The sequence below is a fragment of the Eptatretus burgeri genome, chromosome 3 (assembly GCF_056783735.1).
Source record: "Eptatretus burgeri isolate ZD-2024b chromosome 3, Ebu_testis_v1, whole genome shotgun sequence".
In the NCBI taxonomy this organism is placed as follows: Eukaryota; Metazoa; Chordata; class Myxini; order Myxiniformes; family Myxinidae; genus Eptatretus; species Eptatretus burgeri.
The window spans coordinates 141,225,133-141,243,765 of NC_140963.1; the positions used below are offsets into that span (position 1 = coordinate 141,225,133).

Below are 18,633 nucleotides of genomic sequence, written 5' to 3' on the forward strand. Positions count from 1 at the left end.
ATGCTGCTTCTCATCTCTCAACAATGGATGGAGGTCCTCAATCTCAGACATGACATCAGGGCATTCCAGACACATCTCGAGCATTTGAGACAGTCTGGCAACCCGTCTTGATCTCGAAACTCTCTGCTTATGACATCCAAGTCTACCTCCTCTCATGAATCAGGCTTCCTCCACTCCCGTATTCAGCATGTCGCTCTTAATGGGAGACACTCATCTCCTCTCCCTGTCAAGGCTGGAGCACCCTGAGGCACAGTCTTGTCTTGGGCCCAGTCTTGTTCCTCATCTTCACAATGATCTTTCTGATTATCTGGAAAATCCTGACTTTTCTTTGCTGATGGTTCCACCCTCTATCATACAATTTCTCGTCCTTCTCTGCAGACCTTTGTCCTCTCTTGGCCCTGCCCTCCCAAGTTTCTACAAGGCGCACACGGTCTGCCATTAACCCTCTTCTTGTTAAACTCCAAAAAATCCAGTCTCACTGTTCACCTCCACACATTTGTTCTTTTCTCTTGCCTGCAGAACAAACTTCCCCAGCCTGTTCAGTCCTATTCATTCTTCCCTCCATGGTTTCAAGACAGCTCTTCTCCACTTCCTCAGGTGATCCCCCCCCTCCATAATCATGATCTCTTCCACCCCAAATGACCCCATTCCCAAGCAATCCCTTTTTTCATGTTGTGATCCCCCTCCACCCCCACCCCTTTCCCTCACCTCTTTTTTTTGTTGTTTGTTGGTTGATTTGTTCCTTTTCCATTTTATCCCCACTTTCCCCTTCCTATTCCTGCTGTGATTAATTCAGCTTGTGTGCAGCTTGCTCACTCCCATGTGGTCTTCTCCCTCCCCCTTCATTATACTCTGCTGTTGGTGTTTCCCTCTTTCCATCTTGTTCCCTTCCATAAGCCTCGATTATGCATACAAAAATGAAGGAAATCTGAAATTCATAAAGTCTACAAGGCTTACTTGTCAGGAACTCGACAGAGACATGCTCTAGTTTCCCTTGTTCACTTTCATGTATGTTGTGGGATCATCATTGGCAAAGCTCTCAATATCAGTAGCATCTCCCGCTGAAAAGCAGAAACATGGTAGAGCGCATAACTCCGCCACATAATGCCTGATCCACGAGAACATATCGAACATATCGAACATATCGGTGTTTGGAATACATGTTTGTAATATCATGCTATCAGCACTATATCGTTTTTGGTCCAATCTCTCAATGGTGAAGAATCACTTTAAAAAAAAAAAAAATTCTCGTATCCAGATCCGGATCCGGATCTTCACCAAAATAGAATCAATTCTTCCTCGTCACACACCCACCCTGTCCACCAACTTTCATATGAATCCGTGAGAACATAACCTCCTTCACCTTTGGTGGTGGAGGTTAAGAAGCTTGGTGAGGGCGTGGATGAATAAATGTTGGATGGAAATTTAGGGGGGGGGGGAGGAAGGGTTCAAACAAAGTGGTCCAAAGAGGAAAGAGGAGGGTAAGAACGCATGCATGCAATGCAGCATGAGGGAGGATTTGCAGGTGAAAGGGTGGATGGGGTTGGCGAGTGGGAAAGGAGGAGACAGAAGGGGGGGGGGGGGACAGTGTCTCAGCATGACTAGTAAATCTGTGAGGTGCAAATGAGAGAGACACTGAAGTGGCAGTAGGTGGCAGACTCGAAAACCTGGAGGGTAGAACGTGATGAGACAACAGATTCTGGAATACAGTGAATGAAAGAAGGAAAGTGGGCCGAAACAAATTTCAACACCATTGAAGACGTTCACAATGATCAGAGTTGTGAAGCAGCAGCAGGATGAGCCAATGAAAAAGGTTCATGATAAACTTGGTACCACATGGTCACAGATGAACATCACACACACACGATGAAAGTAGAAAAGATCACAAAAATGAGATGAGGCTTACACTCTGGAATACTGCTTCTGGATTCAATGTGGTGAACAGTGAAAGGGCATCACCTTAGAACTTGACATTGTTGTTCATTAAAGTTGTGGTATACCTATGGAAGCCAGCCTGGGGCGCAAACAACTTGTAACTGATGGTTTCAACTCAGGGTTAAACCGGAACGAGCCATGGTTTACTCGGTCTGAGAATGAAAAACACCAGGTTCGAGAAGGACTGCAGGACTGAATTAATTAGTCACTCGTAATCTGTCCATTCTCTCAAATATTTCATCAAGGAGGGGGGAATGCATGGGTTCAAACTAAGGCACCATTTTTCATCAAGAACGACCTTGGCTTTCTTGTCCATGCTTTTCAGGTCATCTGCACTCTCCGACATTAAAAATTGAACACATGATTATTGTTGATGGATTTATTTGTTGACATCTTGAGGCACAGATGGAGGTGCAAACGCCTGATGGAGACAAATGCTGAATAATTGCACGTCCATTTCATTGTGACTCAATGCTGCGTCGTGGCAAACATTTCCACATCGGGATTCAACGTTGAAGTAACAATGTCAATACCGGACATGTTCATCGCCGCCACATCACTGCATTGCACCGTCGTTGCATTGATCGTATGAGCATTGTATTGGCCGACATCGTACAAGTGAGAGATTCCGAGTTCAAATCCCAGTCCAGAGATACATTTTTCACATTTATAACCATGACATTTACATCTCGCACCCCTCTGGCTTTGTGATTACAGTCAACAAAACAGCTCATCTCCAAAAAAATCATTTTAAAACATAATATATTATATAAATACAGCAACTCCTTAAAATTGAAAAGTAATGGTTTATACTCCAAAAAGCCTCCTTCCAAAGGACTAACCAAAATAAGTGGCTCTCTAGTGCCACCTGTTGTTCAGAACTGGTACTACAGTTCAACAAATCCAAGAAGTAGAACAAGAAAAACAACATTGTGAGAGCTCCTTGCAGGACTTGTTGAAAGGCAATGACAACAAGCATCTTAAATCACACAAACACAAGCAAAACTCAGGAGAACGACCACCAACTAGGTTTGTCATTGCAAACACTGACGGAGCATATTGGTTTTTTTTTTGTACACTCGTCGAGGCTCGAGGAAGTGCCAGTACCAGCACGCTGAATGTATCATGATGCAACAGGACAAACGGAACAGTCGAGAGAGAGGGGGAAACACCAACAACAGAGCCAAAGGACAATACAGGGGGAGGCAGACAAACAATGGGTGTGGGAAGAAATGGGGAATGCATGGTTGTTAATTTAAAGACTATTTTAAAGCAAGACCATTTCAGTTTAAACAGTCAGAAGGAAAATCAATCGCTGAAGCAATTGCTAAAGTTCATCCAAATATTGAGGTTCTAATTGACATTGAATGCCCTTAGGGAATTCAATACTGTACTTTAAAGTTTTACATTATGGGGGTAAAATTTTTACATGATGCACCTGATCTATTTCATTATGTTAAATTTTTGGTCACAACAGAAACTAAATAATGAAGAAACAGTTTACATGAGAACAAACCCTCATTTCATTGTTTTATTTCAAGATTTTAATGTTTATGATGAACTTCAGAGGTATGAAATCAATGTTGACGATGACATCGAACGAAGTGGATTTAATATTGGGAAAAAATCAATTTCATGTACATACACATCTTGAAATGAGACCCTCTAGAAGTTGGAATCAGACCCTCTAAACATGGCAGGCCTCTTCTTGTATTTATTTACCAAAGCATAAAACTATAAAAAGTAGTTAATATTCAAAATAAATATATAATAAATGTTTCCTCTGGTCCGCTCTTGCTCATCCACATCCCTCACATTGGAAACCAGAAATAATATGGCATTGTAAAAAAAAAATCAATAATTAAAGTACTTTGAAGACCCCCAAAAAGTGCCCCGGGAAAAGTTTAATAGCGCTTCAATATTAACCAATCAAACTTAACAAAATTTGGAGTTCATATTATTCACTCGTCGTCAAGATATCACTGAAAGTTTTCGTTGTCTCCAAAGGAATGTGACAATTTTCCAATTACATTACTGACGACGCCGATGTTTGATGATTTGCTCAATGCAGAAAACCACACGTCGAGAAGTTATTGATGTCTTGTATGCACTGTTATCAGAATTCTCCTCAATCGTTCTTTGCTGATGCTAAGCTCTTGATGGCAGTGCCGAAGAGATTTCTTGGGACTGCGGGCATACGAGTCTGCAATGGGAGTGATATTCTCGGGTGACCGTACCAATTTTGGCTTGTCAGAGTGGCCTCCTGTTTCGTGAATTCATATTCAAGACTGTGCCACGGTATCCAAATGTTTTCACAAACCTTTGAATTCGAGATTTGCTCGGTGCTTTCCTTGTTGTAAAATGTGTACAGAACAGGTGCGGGGGCACCTTAGCTGAACGAATGAATGTATCCACGGATAGTTTTCTACAGAAAATGACTGTTCTTCAGGTGTCCACGACATGGTTTGAATTTCATAGATTCAATAAACTTGACAGATATACTCTCCCTCAACTCAATTCTGACCTCCTGAAAAATGAAAGAGAGATTGAATGAAAACTGTGGAGGTGATTAAACCTTTGCTGGGGCCCATTTATTGGGGGTCACCCTGTCGATGGTATAGAATTCCAGATGAAACAAATACACATTCCAGAGTTTGAGAAAATGAATGAAAAATCTATTAACGTATATGGATTAACATACGCAAACAAACTTCAAGTTGAAAAATTTCAAATAACTATGAAAATGATGGAAACCACATTGCCCACACTGCAAATTTGAAGAAAATTCAAGAAAAAAAAAAAGAAGTCTACATTATTAGCATCTCAAAAATCAAATAAGAACAAATAAAACATACCCTAGTAAAAGATGTTTGAATTTCTTTCATAAAAGAGAGAAATCAGAACATTTAACATATTGCTCAAACCATAAATCAACAATAATTGATATGCCAAAGGTCAGTTCAAGATGATCATTTAAAAATAGAAATAAATCCATAAAGCACCCATTTGTAATATACGCCGACTTTGGAAGCATTCGAAAAAAATATGGACACACTTCCCCAAATTAAAATCAATCCTAGAGCAAATGCTTGTTTTGCATTTTTAAAATGGAAATCACCCCAAACAAGGCTTAAAGCCACTCGAGGTAAGGGGCTAAGGGAAGCTTAGATAAACATAAGGACAAAGCAAAACAAAACTTGAGGGGGAGCACTCTGTAGAGTGCAAAACCTCCGCCGCCAATACTGCTAGGTCACTCAAGTGAACCTGATATCCTATTCATTCAATTTGACATCAACAGTGCTCACAGAGTTATAGTTTGCAACTTTCTCTTTTACTTTTACATACTCAATTCATTCATCATAACTAGATTCTTTGAGACAGAAATAGATTTTACGTGGGTATATCCACCTGAAGTTTCAAAATCAGCCACAATTATAATTTTGGCATGTTTCTTTTGTTGGAAATCACTTATAACATGTAGAAATGCAAAAAAAATCGAAATTTTGTTGAAAAAAATTTGCAATTTTTTTTTCTCCAACAATTTTTTTTTTGGGGGGGGGGTGGAAATCACTTAAAACATGTAGAAATGCAAAAAAAAAAAAAATTCTAAAATTTTTTTCAAATTGGCTGCCATAGCGACCATATTGGATTTTGGACCAAGTCCATGGCATGATCCTTGGACCAGACCTAACCCCCCCACCAAGTTTTGTCAAAATCCGTCGAGGAGTTTTTCTGTAATAGTGTTCACAAACAAACAAAGAAATAAACAGAAAGGGGTGAAAACAGTAACCTCCATCCATCTTCAATGGCGGAGGTTAACAAAAGAAAGAAAAATAACAAAACAAAATAACAATCAAGACAAAGGAAGTATCAGAAGTCACATGAAATGCGATGTAACGTCAAAGATGTCAGAAAAAGTAATTGACATTCCTCTTAAAGCTGGGTAGATCAAAGGATAATGGGAAGCACGTTACTGGTGGTGAATTCCAATCGAGACAGCACGAGGGATAAAACTATCTGCACAACCTTTCATTCTGCACTTTGGACAAGCTTTAATGAATGGGTGTGCAGAGATGGCAAACCGAGTCTCAATTCAACAAATATCAGCCTTTCGTTTTTGATTAATTTGTGAAGATTTCCAAAAGAAAACAAAAGTGAAACACAGGGCCATAAATGTAGAAGCAGGAAAGAAAAACCGTGAATTCACCAAAGAAAAACCACGAAAACGCGAAAAAACCCTCCCGCCAATACACAAAGCACAGGACCACGAATGCAGGTCAGAAAAGCCATCAATACCCGAAGCAAAGGGCCAGGAACGTCGAAGCTGATCAAAAAATAAAAAACAGGAATACACCCGCGAAAAAAAAACACAGGCAAATACGCAAAGCACAGGGCCGCAAAATGTCGAAGCAGGTAAGAAAAACAGCGAAAACGCCCACGAAAAACCATTAATACATGAAAAAAAAAACCCCCACAAATATGTGAAACACAGGGCCACGAATTTCGATGCAGGTTAGAAAAACCATGAATACACGGAGCACAGGGCCACGAATGTAGAAGCAGTTCAGAAAAACCATGAAAAAAACCGACGAATACGCAAAGCTCAGGGCCGCGAATGAAGCAGGTCAAACAAAACACGAATATGCGAAGCAAGTCAGAAAAACTGTGAAAAACCATGAATATGCGAGAAAAAAACCCGCTACTCTCAGTCACAAATACCGCGAATAAGCCCGCAAAAAAGCATGAATACGTGAAAAAATATTTCTTTTAAACCACGAATACGCGAAGCACAGCGCCGTGAATGCAGATGGAAGTCAGAAAAACCATGACTACATGATAAAAAAACCCCACGAATAAGTGAAGCACAGCACCGCAAATGCAGATGGAAGTCAGAAAAACCGTGAATACACAAAAAAAAAAAACGAAAAGTGAAGCACAGCGCCGCAAATGCAGACGGAAGTCACAACCAGAGAGTTGGTGTCAAAGCCATCTAATGCTTGCCTGTTTATACATTTATCGTTTTTAAAAGACCAGTCTAATAATATTTTTTATAAAGCATTGCAGTGAAGTCTGATCCAAATAATTTTAAAGCAATATATGTATTTGTATATTGTAATCAGTAAAAAATAGTGTGGTAGATAAAAACATTAGAAAGGAAATAACTTGCACCAAAAATTTAACATTTTCATGCTCACACTGACGCTGATGCTCACGCCGGGGGTATCACGATTGCTCTCTGTTCTTCGAACGGGTGAGCTTAGAACCGTGAATACGCAAAAAAAAAAGCGCGAATAAGTGAAGCACAGTGCTGCAAATGCAGATGGAAGTCAGAAAAACCATGAATACACGAAAAAAAAACCCACGAATAAGTGAAGCACAGTGCCGCGAATGCAGTACCAAGTAGGAAAAATAGCTCCGCAAAGTGGGTGTACCCCCTCAGCCCATGCATTGTAAAAGGAAGCAGTGGTATCACGATGATGCAGTCAGTTAGAGCACGTTGGACGTCATATGGAAAATCAAGTCAGACTTCAAGATGGCTACCGGGGCGGCTCGTGAAAATCGCAGCGCGCCCATTTTCGAAAGGAACCTTCCTCTACTCAACTCCAACACACACACTGCAAAAATGCATTTAATCGGACAAGCCAAGCCGTTCTCGAAATTGATGAAAACCAATTTCAAGATGACTGCCGTGGCGGCCACACTGAACATCACAGCGCACCCATTTTCGAAAGGAACCTTCCTCTACTCAGCTCCAACACACCCTGCAAAAATGGATTTAATCAGACAAGGCGTTCTCCTCAAAATTGACGGAAACCAAAAGTTGACGGACGCCCGGACAACGCCTGTGACGACAATACCCCTTTTTCAGCCCAATTCGGGCTGAGGGGTAAAAACCATGAATACACAAAAAACACAAATAAGTGAAGCACAGTGTCGCGAATGCAGATGGAAGTCAGAAAAACCATGAATACAGAAAAAAACCAGAATAAGTGAGGCACAGCACTGCAAATGTAGATGGAAGTCACAAAAACTGTGAATACGTGAAAAAAAACCCACGAATGAGTGAAGCACAGCGCCGCGAATGCAGAACCAAGTCAGAAAAACCATGAATACACAAAAAAACCCACGAATAAGTGAAGCACAGCACCACGAATGCAGATGGAAGTCAGAAAAACTGTGAATACACAAAAAAAAACACGAATAAGTGAGGCACAGCGCCGCGAATGCAGAACCAAGTCAGAAAAACCATGAATACAGAAAAAAAAAACAGAATAAGTGAGGCACAGCACTGCAAATGTAGATGGAAGTCACAAAAACTGTGAATACGTGAAAAAAAACCCACGAATGAGTGAAGCACAGCACCGCGAATGCAGATGGAAGTCAGAAGAACCATGAATACACAAAAAAAAAACATGAATAAGTGAAACACAGTGCCACGAATGCAGATGGAAGTCAGAAAAACCATGAATACACAAAAAAACCACGAATAAGTGAAGCACAGCACCGCCAATGCAGATGGAAGTCAGAAGAACCATGAATACACAAAAAAACCACGAATAAGTGAAGCACAGCACCACAAATGCAGACGGAAGTCAGAAAAACCGTGAATACAAAAAACCCACGAATAAGTGAAGCACAGTGCCACGAATGCAGATGGAAGTCAGAAGAACCATGAATACACAAAAAAAACCCACGAATAAGTGAAGCACAGTGCCACGAATGCAGATGGAAGTCAGAAGAACCATGAATACACAAAAAAACAAGAATAAGTGAAGCACAGCACCGCGAATGCAGAACCAAGTCAAAAAAACCGTGAATAAACAACAAAAACCCACAAATAAGTGAAGCACCGTGCCACAAATTCAGATGGAAGTCAGAAAAACTGTGAAGACACAAAAAACCCTGCGAATAAGTGAAGCACAGCGCCGCGAATGCAGACGGAATTCACAAAAACCGTGAACACGCAAAAAAAGATACCTGCGAATAAGTGAAGCACAGCGCCGCGAATGCAGAACCATGTCAGAAAAACCATGAACAAAAAAAAAAAAAATAACCACGAATAAGTGAGGCACAGCGCCGCAAATGCAGAACCAAGTCAGAAAAACCATGAACAAACAAAAAAAATAACCACGAATAAGTGAGGCACAGCGCTGCAAATGCAGAACCAAGTCAGAAAAACCATGAACAAACAAAAAAAATAACCACGAATAAGGGAGGAACAGCACCACGAATGCAGATGGAAGTCAGAAAAACTGTGAATACACAAAAAAAAACACGAATAAGTGAAACACAGTGCCACGAATGCAGAACCAAGTCAGAAAAACCATGAATACACAAAAAAACCCACGAATGAGTGAAGCACAGCGCCGCGAATGCAGATGGAAGTCACAAAAACCGTGAATACATGAAAAAAAACCCCACGAATAAGTGAAGCACAGCACCACGAATGCAGAACCAAGTCAGAAAAACCATGAATACACAAAAAAAAACACGAATAAGTGAAGCACAGCACCACAAATGCAGACGGAAGTCAGAAAAACCATGAATAAACAACAAAAACCCACAAATAAGTGAAACACAGTGCCACGAATGCAGAACCAAGTCAGAAAAACCATGAATACAGAAAAAAACCAGAATAAGTGAAGCACAGCACCGCGAATGCAGATGGAAGTCACAAAAACTGAATACGTGAAAAAAAAACCCACGAATGAGTGAAGCACAGCGCCGCGAATGCAGAACCAAGTCAGAAAAACCATGAATACACAAAAAAACCCACGAATAAGTGAAGCACAGCACCGCGAATGCAGATGGAAGTCACAAAAACTGAATACGTGAAAAAAAAACCCACGAATGAGTGAAGCACAGCGCCGCGAATGCAGAACCAAGTCAGAAAAACCATGAATACAGAAAAAAACCCACGAATAATTGAAGCACAGCGCTGCAAATGTAGATGGAAGTCACAAAAACTGTGAATTCATAAAAAAAAACACGAATAAGTGAAGCACAGCACCGGGAATGCAGAATGAAGTCAAAAAACAGTGAATACACAAAAAAAAACATGTATAAGTGAAGCACAGCGCTGCAAATGTAGATGGAAGTCACAAAAACTGTGAATACACAAAAAAAACACGAATAAGTGAAGCACAGCACCGGGAATGCAGAATGAAGTCAAAAAACAGTGAATACACAAAAAAACATGTATAAGTGAAGCACAGCGCCACGAATGCAAATGGAAGTCACAAAAACCATCAATACACGAAAAAAAACCCATGAATAAGTGAAGCACAGCACCGGGAATGCAGAACGAAGTCAAAAAACAGTGAATACACAAAAAAAAACACGAATAAGTGAAGCACAGCACCACAAATGCAGACGGAAGTCAGAAAAACCATGAATACACAAAAAAAAGCACGAATAAGTGAAGCACAGCACCACAAATGCAGACGGAAGTCAGAAAAACCATGAATACACAAAAAAAAAACACGAATAAGTGAAGCACAACACCGGGAATGCAGAACGAAGTCAAAAAACAGTGAATACACAAAAAAAACATGTATAAGTGAAGCACAGTGCCAAGAATGCAAATGGAAGTCACAAAAACCATCAATACACGAAAAAAAACCCATGAATAAGTGAAGCACAGCGCCGCGAATGCAGAACCAAGTCAGAAAAACCATGAATACACAAAAAAAACACGAATAAGTGAAACACAGTGCCACGAATGCAGATGGAAGTCAGAAAAACCGTGAATACACAAAAAAACCACGAATAAGTGAAGCACAGCACCGCCAATGCAGATGGAAGTCAGAAGAACCATGAATACACAAAAAAACCACGAATAAGTGAAGCACAGCACCACAAATGCAGACGGAAGTCAGAAAAACCGTGAATACAAAAAACCCACGAATAAGTGAAGCACAGCACCGTGAATGCAGATGGAAGTCAGAAGAACCATGAATACACAAAAAAAAACATGAATAAGTGAAGCACAGTGCCACGAATGCAGAACCAAGTCATAAAAACCATTTATACACAAAAAAAACAAGAATAAGTGAAGCACAGCACCGCGAATGCAGAACCAAGTCAAAAAAACCGTGAATAAACAACAAAAACCCACAAATAAGTGAAGCACCGTGCCACAAATTCAGATGGAAGTCAGAAAAACTGTGAAGACACAAAAAACCCCGCGAATAAGTGAAGCACAGCGCCGCGAATGCAGACGGAATTCACAAAAACCGTGAACACGCAAAAAAAGATACCTGCGAATAAGTGAAGCACAGCGCCGCGAATGCAGAACCATGTCAGAAAAACCATGAACAAAAAAAAAAAAAATAACCACGAATAAGTGAGGCACAGCGCCGCAAATGCAGAACCAAGTCAGAAAAACCATGAACAAACAAAAAAAATAACCACGAATAAGTGAGGCACAGCGCCGCAAATGCAGAACCAAGTCAGAAAAACCATGAACAAACAAAAAAAATAACCACGAATAAGGGAGGAACAGCGCCGCAAATGCAGATGGAAGTCAGAAAAACCGTGGATACACAAAAAAAAAAACACGAATAAGTGAGGCACAGCGCCGCGAATGCAGAACCAAGTCAGAAAAACCATGAATACAGAAAAAAACCCACGAATAATTGAAGCACAGCGCTGCAAATGTAGATGGAAGTCACAAAAACTGTGAATACGTGAAAAAAACCCACGAATGAGTGAAGCACAGCGCCGCGAATGCAGAACCAAGTCAGAAAAACCATGAATACACAAAAAAACACGAATAAGTGAAGCACAGCACCACAAATGCAGACGGAAGTCAGAAAAACCATGAATACAAAAAAAACCACAAATAAGTGAGGCACAGCGCCACGAATGCAGAACCAAGTCAGAAAAACCATGAATACAGAAAAAACCCACGAATAATTGAAGCACAGCGCTGCAAATGTAGATGGAAGTCACAAAAACTGTGAATACGTGAAAAAAACCCACGAATGAGTGAAGCACAGCGCCGCGAATGCAGAACCAAGTCAGAAAAACCATGAATACACAAAAAAACACGAATAAGTGAAGCACAGCACCACAAATGCAGACGGAAGTCAGAAAAACCATGAATACAAAAAAAAACACAAATAAGTGAGGCACAGCGCCACGAATGCAGAACCAAGTCAGAAAAACCATGAATACAGAAAAAACCCACGAATAATTGAAGCACAGCGCTGCAAATGTAGATGGAAGTCACAAAAACTGTGAATTCATAAAAAAAAACACGAATAAGTGAAGCACAGCACCGGGAATGCAGAATGAAGTCAAAAAACAGTGAATACACAAAAAAAACATGTATAAGTGAAGCACAGCGCTGCAAATGTAGATGGAAGTCACAAAAACTGTGAATACACAAAAAAAACACGAATAAGTGAAGCACAGCACCGGGAATGCAGAATGAAGTCAAAAAACAGTGAATACACAAAAAAACATGTATAAGTGAAGCACAGCGCCACGAATGCAAATGGAAGTCACAAAAACCATCAATACACGAAAAAAAACCCATGAATAAGTGAAGCACAGCACCGGGAATGCAGAACGAAGTCAAAAAACAGTGAATACACAAAAAAAAACACGAATAAGTGAAGCACAGCACCACAAATGCAGACGGAAGTCAGAAAAACCATGAATACACAAAAAAAAGCACGAATAAGTGAAGCACAGCACCACAAATGCAGACGGAAGTCAGAAAAACCATGAATACACAAAAAAAAAACACGAATAAGTGAAGCACAACACCGGGAATGCAGAACGAAGTCAAAAAACAGTGAATACACAAAAAAAACATGTATAAGTGAAGCACAGTGCCAAGAATGCAAATGGAAGTCACAAAAACCATCAATACACGAAAAAAAACCCATGAATAAGTGAAGCACAGCGCCGCGAATGCAGAACCAAGTCAGAAAAACCATGAATACACAAAAAAAACACGAATAAGTGAAGCACAGCGCCGCGAATGCAGAACCAAGTCAGAAAAACCATCAATACACGAAAAAAAAACCCATGAATAAGTGAAGCACAGCGCCGCGAATGCAGAACCAAGTCAGAAAAACCATGAATACACAAAAAAAAACACGAATAAGTGAAGCACAGCGCCGCGAATGCAGAACCAAGTCAGAAAAACCATCAATACACGAAAAAAAAAACCCATGAATAAGTGAAGCACAGCGCCGCGAATGCAGAACCAAGTCAGAAAAACCATGAATACACAAAAAAAAACACGAATAAGTGAAGCACAGCGCCACGAATGCAGAACCAAGTCAGAAAAACCATCAATACACGAAAAAAAAAACCCATGAATAAGTGAAGCACAGCGCCGCGAATGCAGAACCAAGTCAGAAAAACCATGAATACACAAAAAAAACACGAATAAGTGAAGCACAGCGCCGCGAATGCAGAACCAAGTCAGAAAAACCATGAATACACAAAAAAACACGAATAAGTGAAGCACAGCGCCGCGAATGCAGAACCAAGTCAGAAAAACCATCAATACACGAAAAAAAAACCCATGAATAAGTGAAGCACAGCGCCGCGAATGCAGAACCAAGTCAGAAAAACCATGAATACACAAAAAAAACACGAATAAGTGAAGCACAGCGCCGCGAATGCAGAACCAAGTCAGAAAAACCATCAATACACGAAAAAAAAAACCCATGAATAAGTGAAGCACAGCGCCGCGAATGCAGAACCAAGTCAGAAAAACCATGAATACACAAAAAAAAACACGAATAAGTGAAGCACAGCGCCGCGAATGCAGAACCAAGTCAGAAAAACCATGAATACACAAAAAAAAACACGAATAAGTGAAGCACAGCGCCACGAATGCAAATGGAAGTCACAAAAACCATCAATACATGAAAAAAAAACCATGAACAAGTGAAGCACAGCGCCGTGAATGCAGATGGAAGTCACAAAAACCGTGAATACATGAAAAAAAACCCACGAATAAGTGAAGCACAGCACCGGGAATGCAGATGGAAGTCACAAAAACTGTGAATATGCAAAAAAAAAGATACCTGCGAATAAGTGAAGCACAGCGCCGCGAATGCAGAACGAAGTCATACAAACCATGAATACACAAAAAAACCACTAATAAGTCAAACACAGCGCCGCGAATGCAGATGGAAGTCAGAAAAACCGTGAATACATGAAAAAAACCCACGAATAGGTGAAGCACAGCGCCGCAAATGCAGACGGAAGTCACAAAAACCGTGAATATGCAAAAAAAGATACCTGCGAATAAGTGAAGCACAATGCCGCAAATGCAGACGGAAGTCATACAAACCATGAACACACAAAAAAACACTAATAAGTCAAACACAGCGCCTCGAATACAGAAGCAAGTCAGTAAAAGCATGAACACACACACAAAAAAAAACCCTGCAAATATGCAGGTATTTGTGTTATTAAACCAGGTTATTGGTGTGTGTGTGTGTGTGTGTGTGTGTGTGTGTGTGTGTGTGTGTGTGTGTGTGTGTGTGTGTGTGTGTGTGTGTGTGTGTGTGTGTGTGTTCGCTTCCTTTGACAAGAAATGATAAGAACTCAACACCTCTCATCTATATGTATTTCTTGTATTCTGCGAGTCCAATTTATGGTTACCATCTTGAAATAATTGTTGTATATTAAGGTTAAAATAATATTCGATTCCAGATTTTGTGTTAGTAACAGCAGGTAAAGAGAGCCTGTCGAGCAGAATCGAGTCACTGAACACACACACACACACACACACACACACACACACACACACACACACACACACACACACACACACACACACACACACACACACACACACACACAATGATTCTCTATTAGCATTAAGTTGTCATTTTGAAAGTCCCGTATTCTGCACGGTCAGTTTTTTGTTATGGCGGAAAGAATTTAGAACCGCTTGTGGAAGTACAACTCAGGGAAAGCTTGTACCTGGAATTCACTCACCCCCCCCCCCCAACAATGATGGGAAGGCAGCTCCACCTCTGAAAGTGTAACCAAGGTGGTCCTGTCTTCCATCCTGGGACAACATTTACCTGTTAACCCAGTGGCACCAAAAGAAGGACAATATGCACTTGTTGGCACTTTATCGCTCCGAGACGATCGAGTCACGAGGAAATTCCCCGGCTTACTGATCCTACAGTTGAAATTATTATTTTTCAAGCAAACAGAATGAAACGTTGTGTTGTTTATTTCAGGCAACCATGGGAACAAACACTTACAATCGGAACCGAACAATGCAGAATGTTGAACAATGATGCGGGCCATGATTGCGGTCAACAGTACTCAAACAGTTCAAGGAATCAACCATTGTGCGAGCCATCCCATTTAAAAACGAGAACGTCACTCATGTAGAGCGCACACCTCCGCCAGGCTGAACAGGTTACGTTTTGTCTCCCACCAATAGGCCAGATGGAGTTCGGTACCTGAACCGAAATGGAACCGGCTCGTTCTCGTCACCGACCAAACTCGTCCACACAGTTTTGTCAGAACTAGTCCGCAAGGTTTTGATATATCCTGCTCACAGACAAACAGGGGTGAAAACATGACCTCGGTCCACCTACAGAGGTAATAAACCTATCAGAGACAACCTGCTGTGGTTCCAAAGACAAGATCCTTCCACCGTCTGGCATCTCATCATGGGGACAAATGGAGAGAACTCACCCACGACTCTGCACATCTGCCCAAGGCGCAGCCGTCTCATCTCCAGGCATTCTAGGTGAAACCAAACGGGATTCCCAGCAATCCCATTGGACGGGAGCCTCGGATCCACCTGGGAAGCTGAAATCCACCTGGAAACCTGGGAAGACATCCGGGTGATAAGCAAGGCCCGTGTCCAGGCCTACAAGCCAAGGGGGTGTTGTGGACTCGGACATCGCCACGTACAACTCACAGGCAGCTGTCGGCTAAATCGACATCACACACCTTCCCAATTCATTCGTTTCCTTCACATCAGATTGATTCACTTGCTATTCATTCATTCAAAACATGATTCCATTCAGAACGGGCATCCGAATTACCGACCACATTCCTTCAACCCCTCAACATTAACTCAGAAATCCCATAAACCATCCCGATCCCTATAGGATGCAGCAATCCCATAATAATCCCATAAACCATCCCGATCCCTTTAGGATGCAGCAATCCCATAATAATCCCATAAACCATCCCGATCCCTATAGGATGCAGCAATCCCATAATAATCCCATAAACCATCCCGATCCCTATAGGATGCAGCAATCCCATAATAATCCCATAAACCATCCCGATCCCTATAGGATGCAGCAATCCCATAATAATCCCATAAACCATCCCGATCCCTATAGGATGCAGCAATCCCATAATAATCCCATAAACCATCCCGATCCCTATAGGATGCAGCAATCCCATAATAATCCCATAAACCATCCCGATCCCTATAGGATGCAGCAATCCCATAATAATCCCATAAACCATCCCGATCTCTTTAGGATGCAGCAATCCCATAATAATCCCATAAACCATCCCGATCCCTATAGGATATAGGATCCCGAAACCATCAACGGAAGATTCCCAAACCTGTGTGGGGATCACTCCATTGATCAAGTTCCTCCAATCCGTGTGAACGTTCAGCCGAGCCAAGTGCCGGGACTCGAACGTGCCCCCTCGGCCCGTCCGACTCGGGTTCGGACGTCACTCACGAGGACCCCGAACGGCGGACAAATCGATGTCGGAGCGATGGTCGGAAACGAACCACGGGACGGGACGGGACGGGACGGGACGGGACAACGGGAGGGGAGACAATAAGCCTCCCCAAAAAACAACACCGGAGGATGCAGCACAGCGTAGGAGGAATGACGTCAGTCCGCTCCTTGGTGCGAATCACGAGTGACGTCACGTTAGCTCGCTCTCATTTCCGGGCTCTGGGGGCGTGGCACTGCCCAGGTGGGCAGGTGGGCAGGTGGGCAGGTGCGAAGGTGTTTTGGCGTAAAATAACCATCGGACCAAATTATCCTCCCTGTTGAAGATCCAAGGACACTGGGACCAGGAAGTTGTGTTCTCGTACATTAAGTGGGTATTTATAAACCGTGAGGGAATGGACGAGTGTGTCCCAAACTGTCGTTGCGAAGCACTTGAGGGAGCAGCGCTGAGGGAAGAGCGAGTTCAATGTCAAAAACCCCGCGGAATATGAAGGGTCACGGTTGGAGTTCGTCACGTTGACATCAGTTGACCGGGACGCGGTCTGACGCTCGGTTATCGCGATTTTCGTTCCAGGAAACGGAGATGCGACCCCTTCAGGCAATGGCTGCGCAGACGTGACGGACGAGGCGATGACGATGTTGGTGACGTCACGTCAACAGTATTCGTCATAATATCCTGGATAATGCAGTGTTGGTTCCGTGTACAGGTTCTCAGGTCGCTGACTCCTTGTGGTTAATATAACCTGTTTATTATTAACCCAGCAAATACCACCGATCGCTTCGCTTGCTGGAACACTGAAAGGAGGGAGAGAGAAAGGATGGAGGGGAGAGTGAGGGTGGAGGGGAGAGTGAGGATGGAGGGGGAGGGAGTGAGGATGGAGGGGAGAAAGGAGTGTAGAGGGGGAGGGTAGAGGGGAGGGTGGAGGAGGGAGAGAGTGGGGAGGGTAGAGGGGGAGGGTGGAGGAGGGAGAGAGGGGGAGGGTGGAGGAGGGAGAGAGGGGGTAGGGTGGAGGAGGGAGAGAGGGGGTAGGGTGGAGGAGGGAGAGAGGGGAGGGGGAAGAGGGGGGAGGAAGAGAGGGGGAGGGTGGAGGAGGGAGAGAGGAGGAGGGTGGAGGAGGGAGAGAGGGGAGGGTGGAGGAGGGAGAGAGGGGAGGGTGGAGGAGGGAGAGAGGGGGAGGGTGGAGGAGGGAGAGAGGGGGAGGGTGGAGGAGGGAGAGAGGGGAGGGTGGAGGAGGGAGGTGGAGGAGGGAGAGAGGGGAGGGTGGAGGGGGAAGAGGGGAGGGTGGAGGGGGAAGAGGGGAGGGTGGAGGGGGACAGAGGGGAGAGAGGAGGGAGGGTGGAGGGGAGAGAGGAGGGAGGGTGGAGGGAGAGAGGAGGGAGGGTGGAGGGAGAGAGGAGGGAGGGTGGAGGGAGAGAGGAGGGAGGGTGGAGGGAGAGAGGAGGGAGGGTGGAGGGAGAGAGGAGGGAGGATGGAGGGAGAGAGGAGGGAGGGTGGAGGGAGAGAGGTGGGAGGGTGGAGGGAGAGAGGAGGGAGGGTGGAGGGAGAGAGGAGGGAGGGTGGAGGGAGGGTGGAGGGAGAGAGGAGGGAGGGTGGAGGGAGGGTGGAGGGAGAGAGAGGAGGGAGGGTGGAGGGAGAGAGGAGGGAGGGTGGAGGGAGAGAGGAGGGAGGGTGGAGGGAGGGTGGAGGGAGAGAGGAGGGAGGGTGGAGGGAGAGAGAGGAGGGAGGGTGGAGGGAGGGTGGAGGAGAGAGGAGGGAGGATGGAGGGAGGGAGGAGGGAGCAGGGGGGGTGCAGGGAGGGGGCAGGGAGGGTGCAGGGAGGGTGCAGGGTGGGTGCAGGGAGGGTGCAGGGAGGGTGCAGGGAGGGTGCAGGGAGAGTGCAGGGAGGGTGCAGGGAGGGTGCAGGGAGGGAGGGAGGGAGGGTGGAGGGAGGATGGAGGGAGGAGGGAGGGTGGAGGGAGGGTGGAGGGAGGGTGGAGGGAGGGTGGAGGG

General features: G+C 43.6%; 1 protein-coding gene across 1 annotated transcript in view; it reads right to left on the reverse strand.

The window, feature by feature from the left end:
- Positions 1-16,850, reverse strand: part of LOC147031158 (rho GTPase-activating protein 32-like) — an 86,472-nt gene extending 69,622 nt beyond the window's left edge. Inside the window, exons 1-2 of the mRNA XM_085875940.1 lie at positions 16,522-16,850; positions 15,628-15,763 (exon numbers count right to left, since the gene is read on the reverse strand). Coding sequence (XP_085732066.1) covers positions 15,628-15,677 — 50 coding nt within the window. The 5' untranslated portion in view covers positions 15,678-15,763; positions 16,522-16,850. The remainder of the gene's footprint in view (positions 1-15,627; positions 15,764-16,521) is intronic.
- Positions 16,851-18,633: the final 1,783 nt, after the last annotated feature.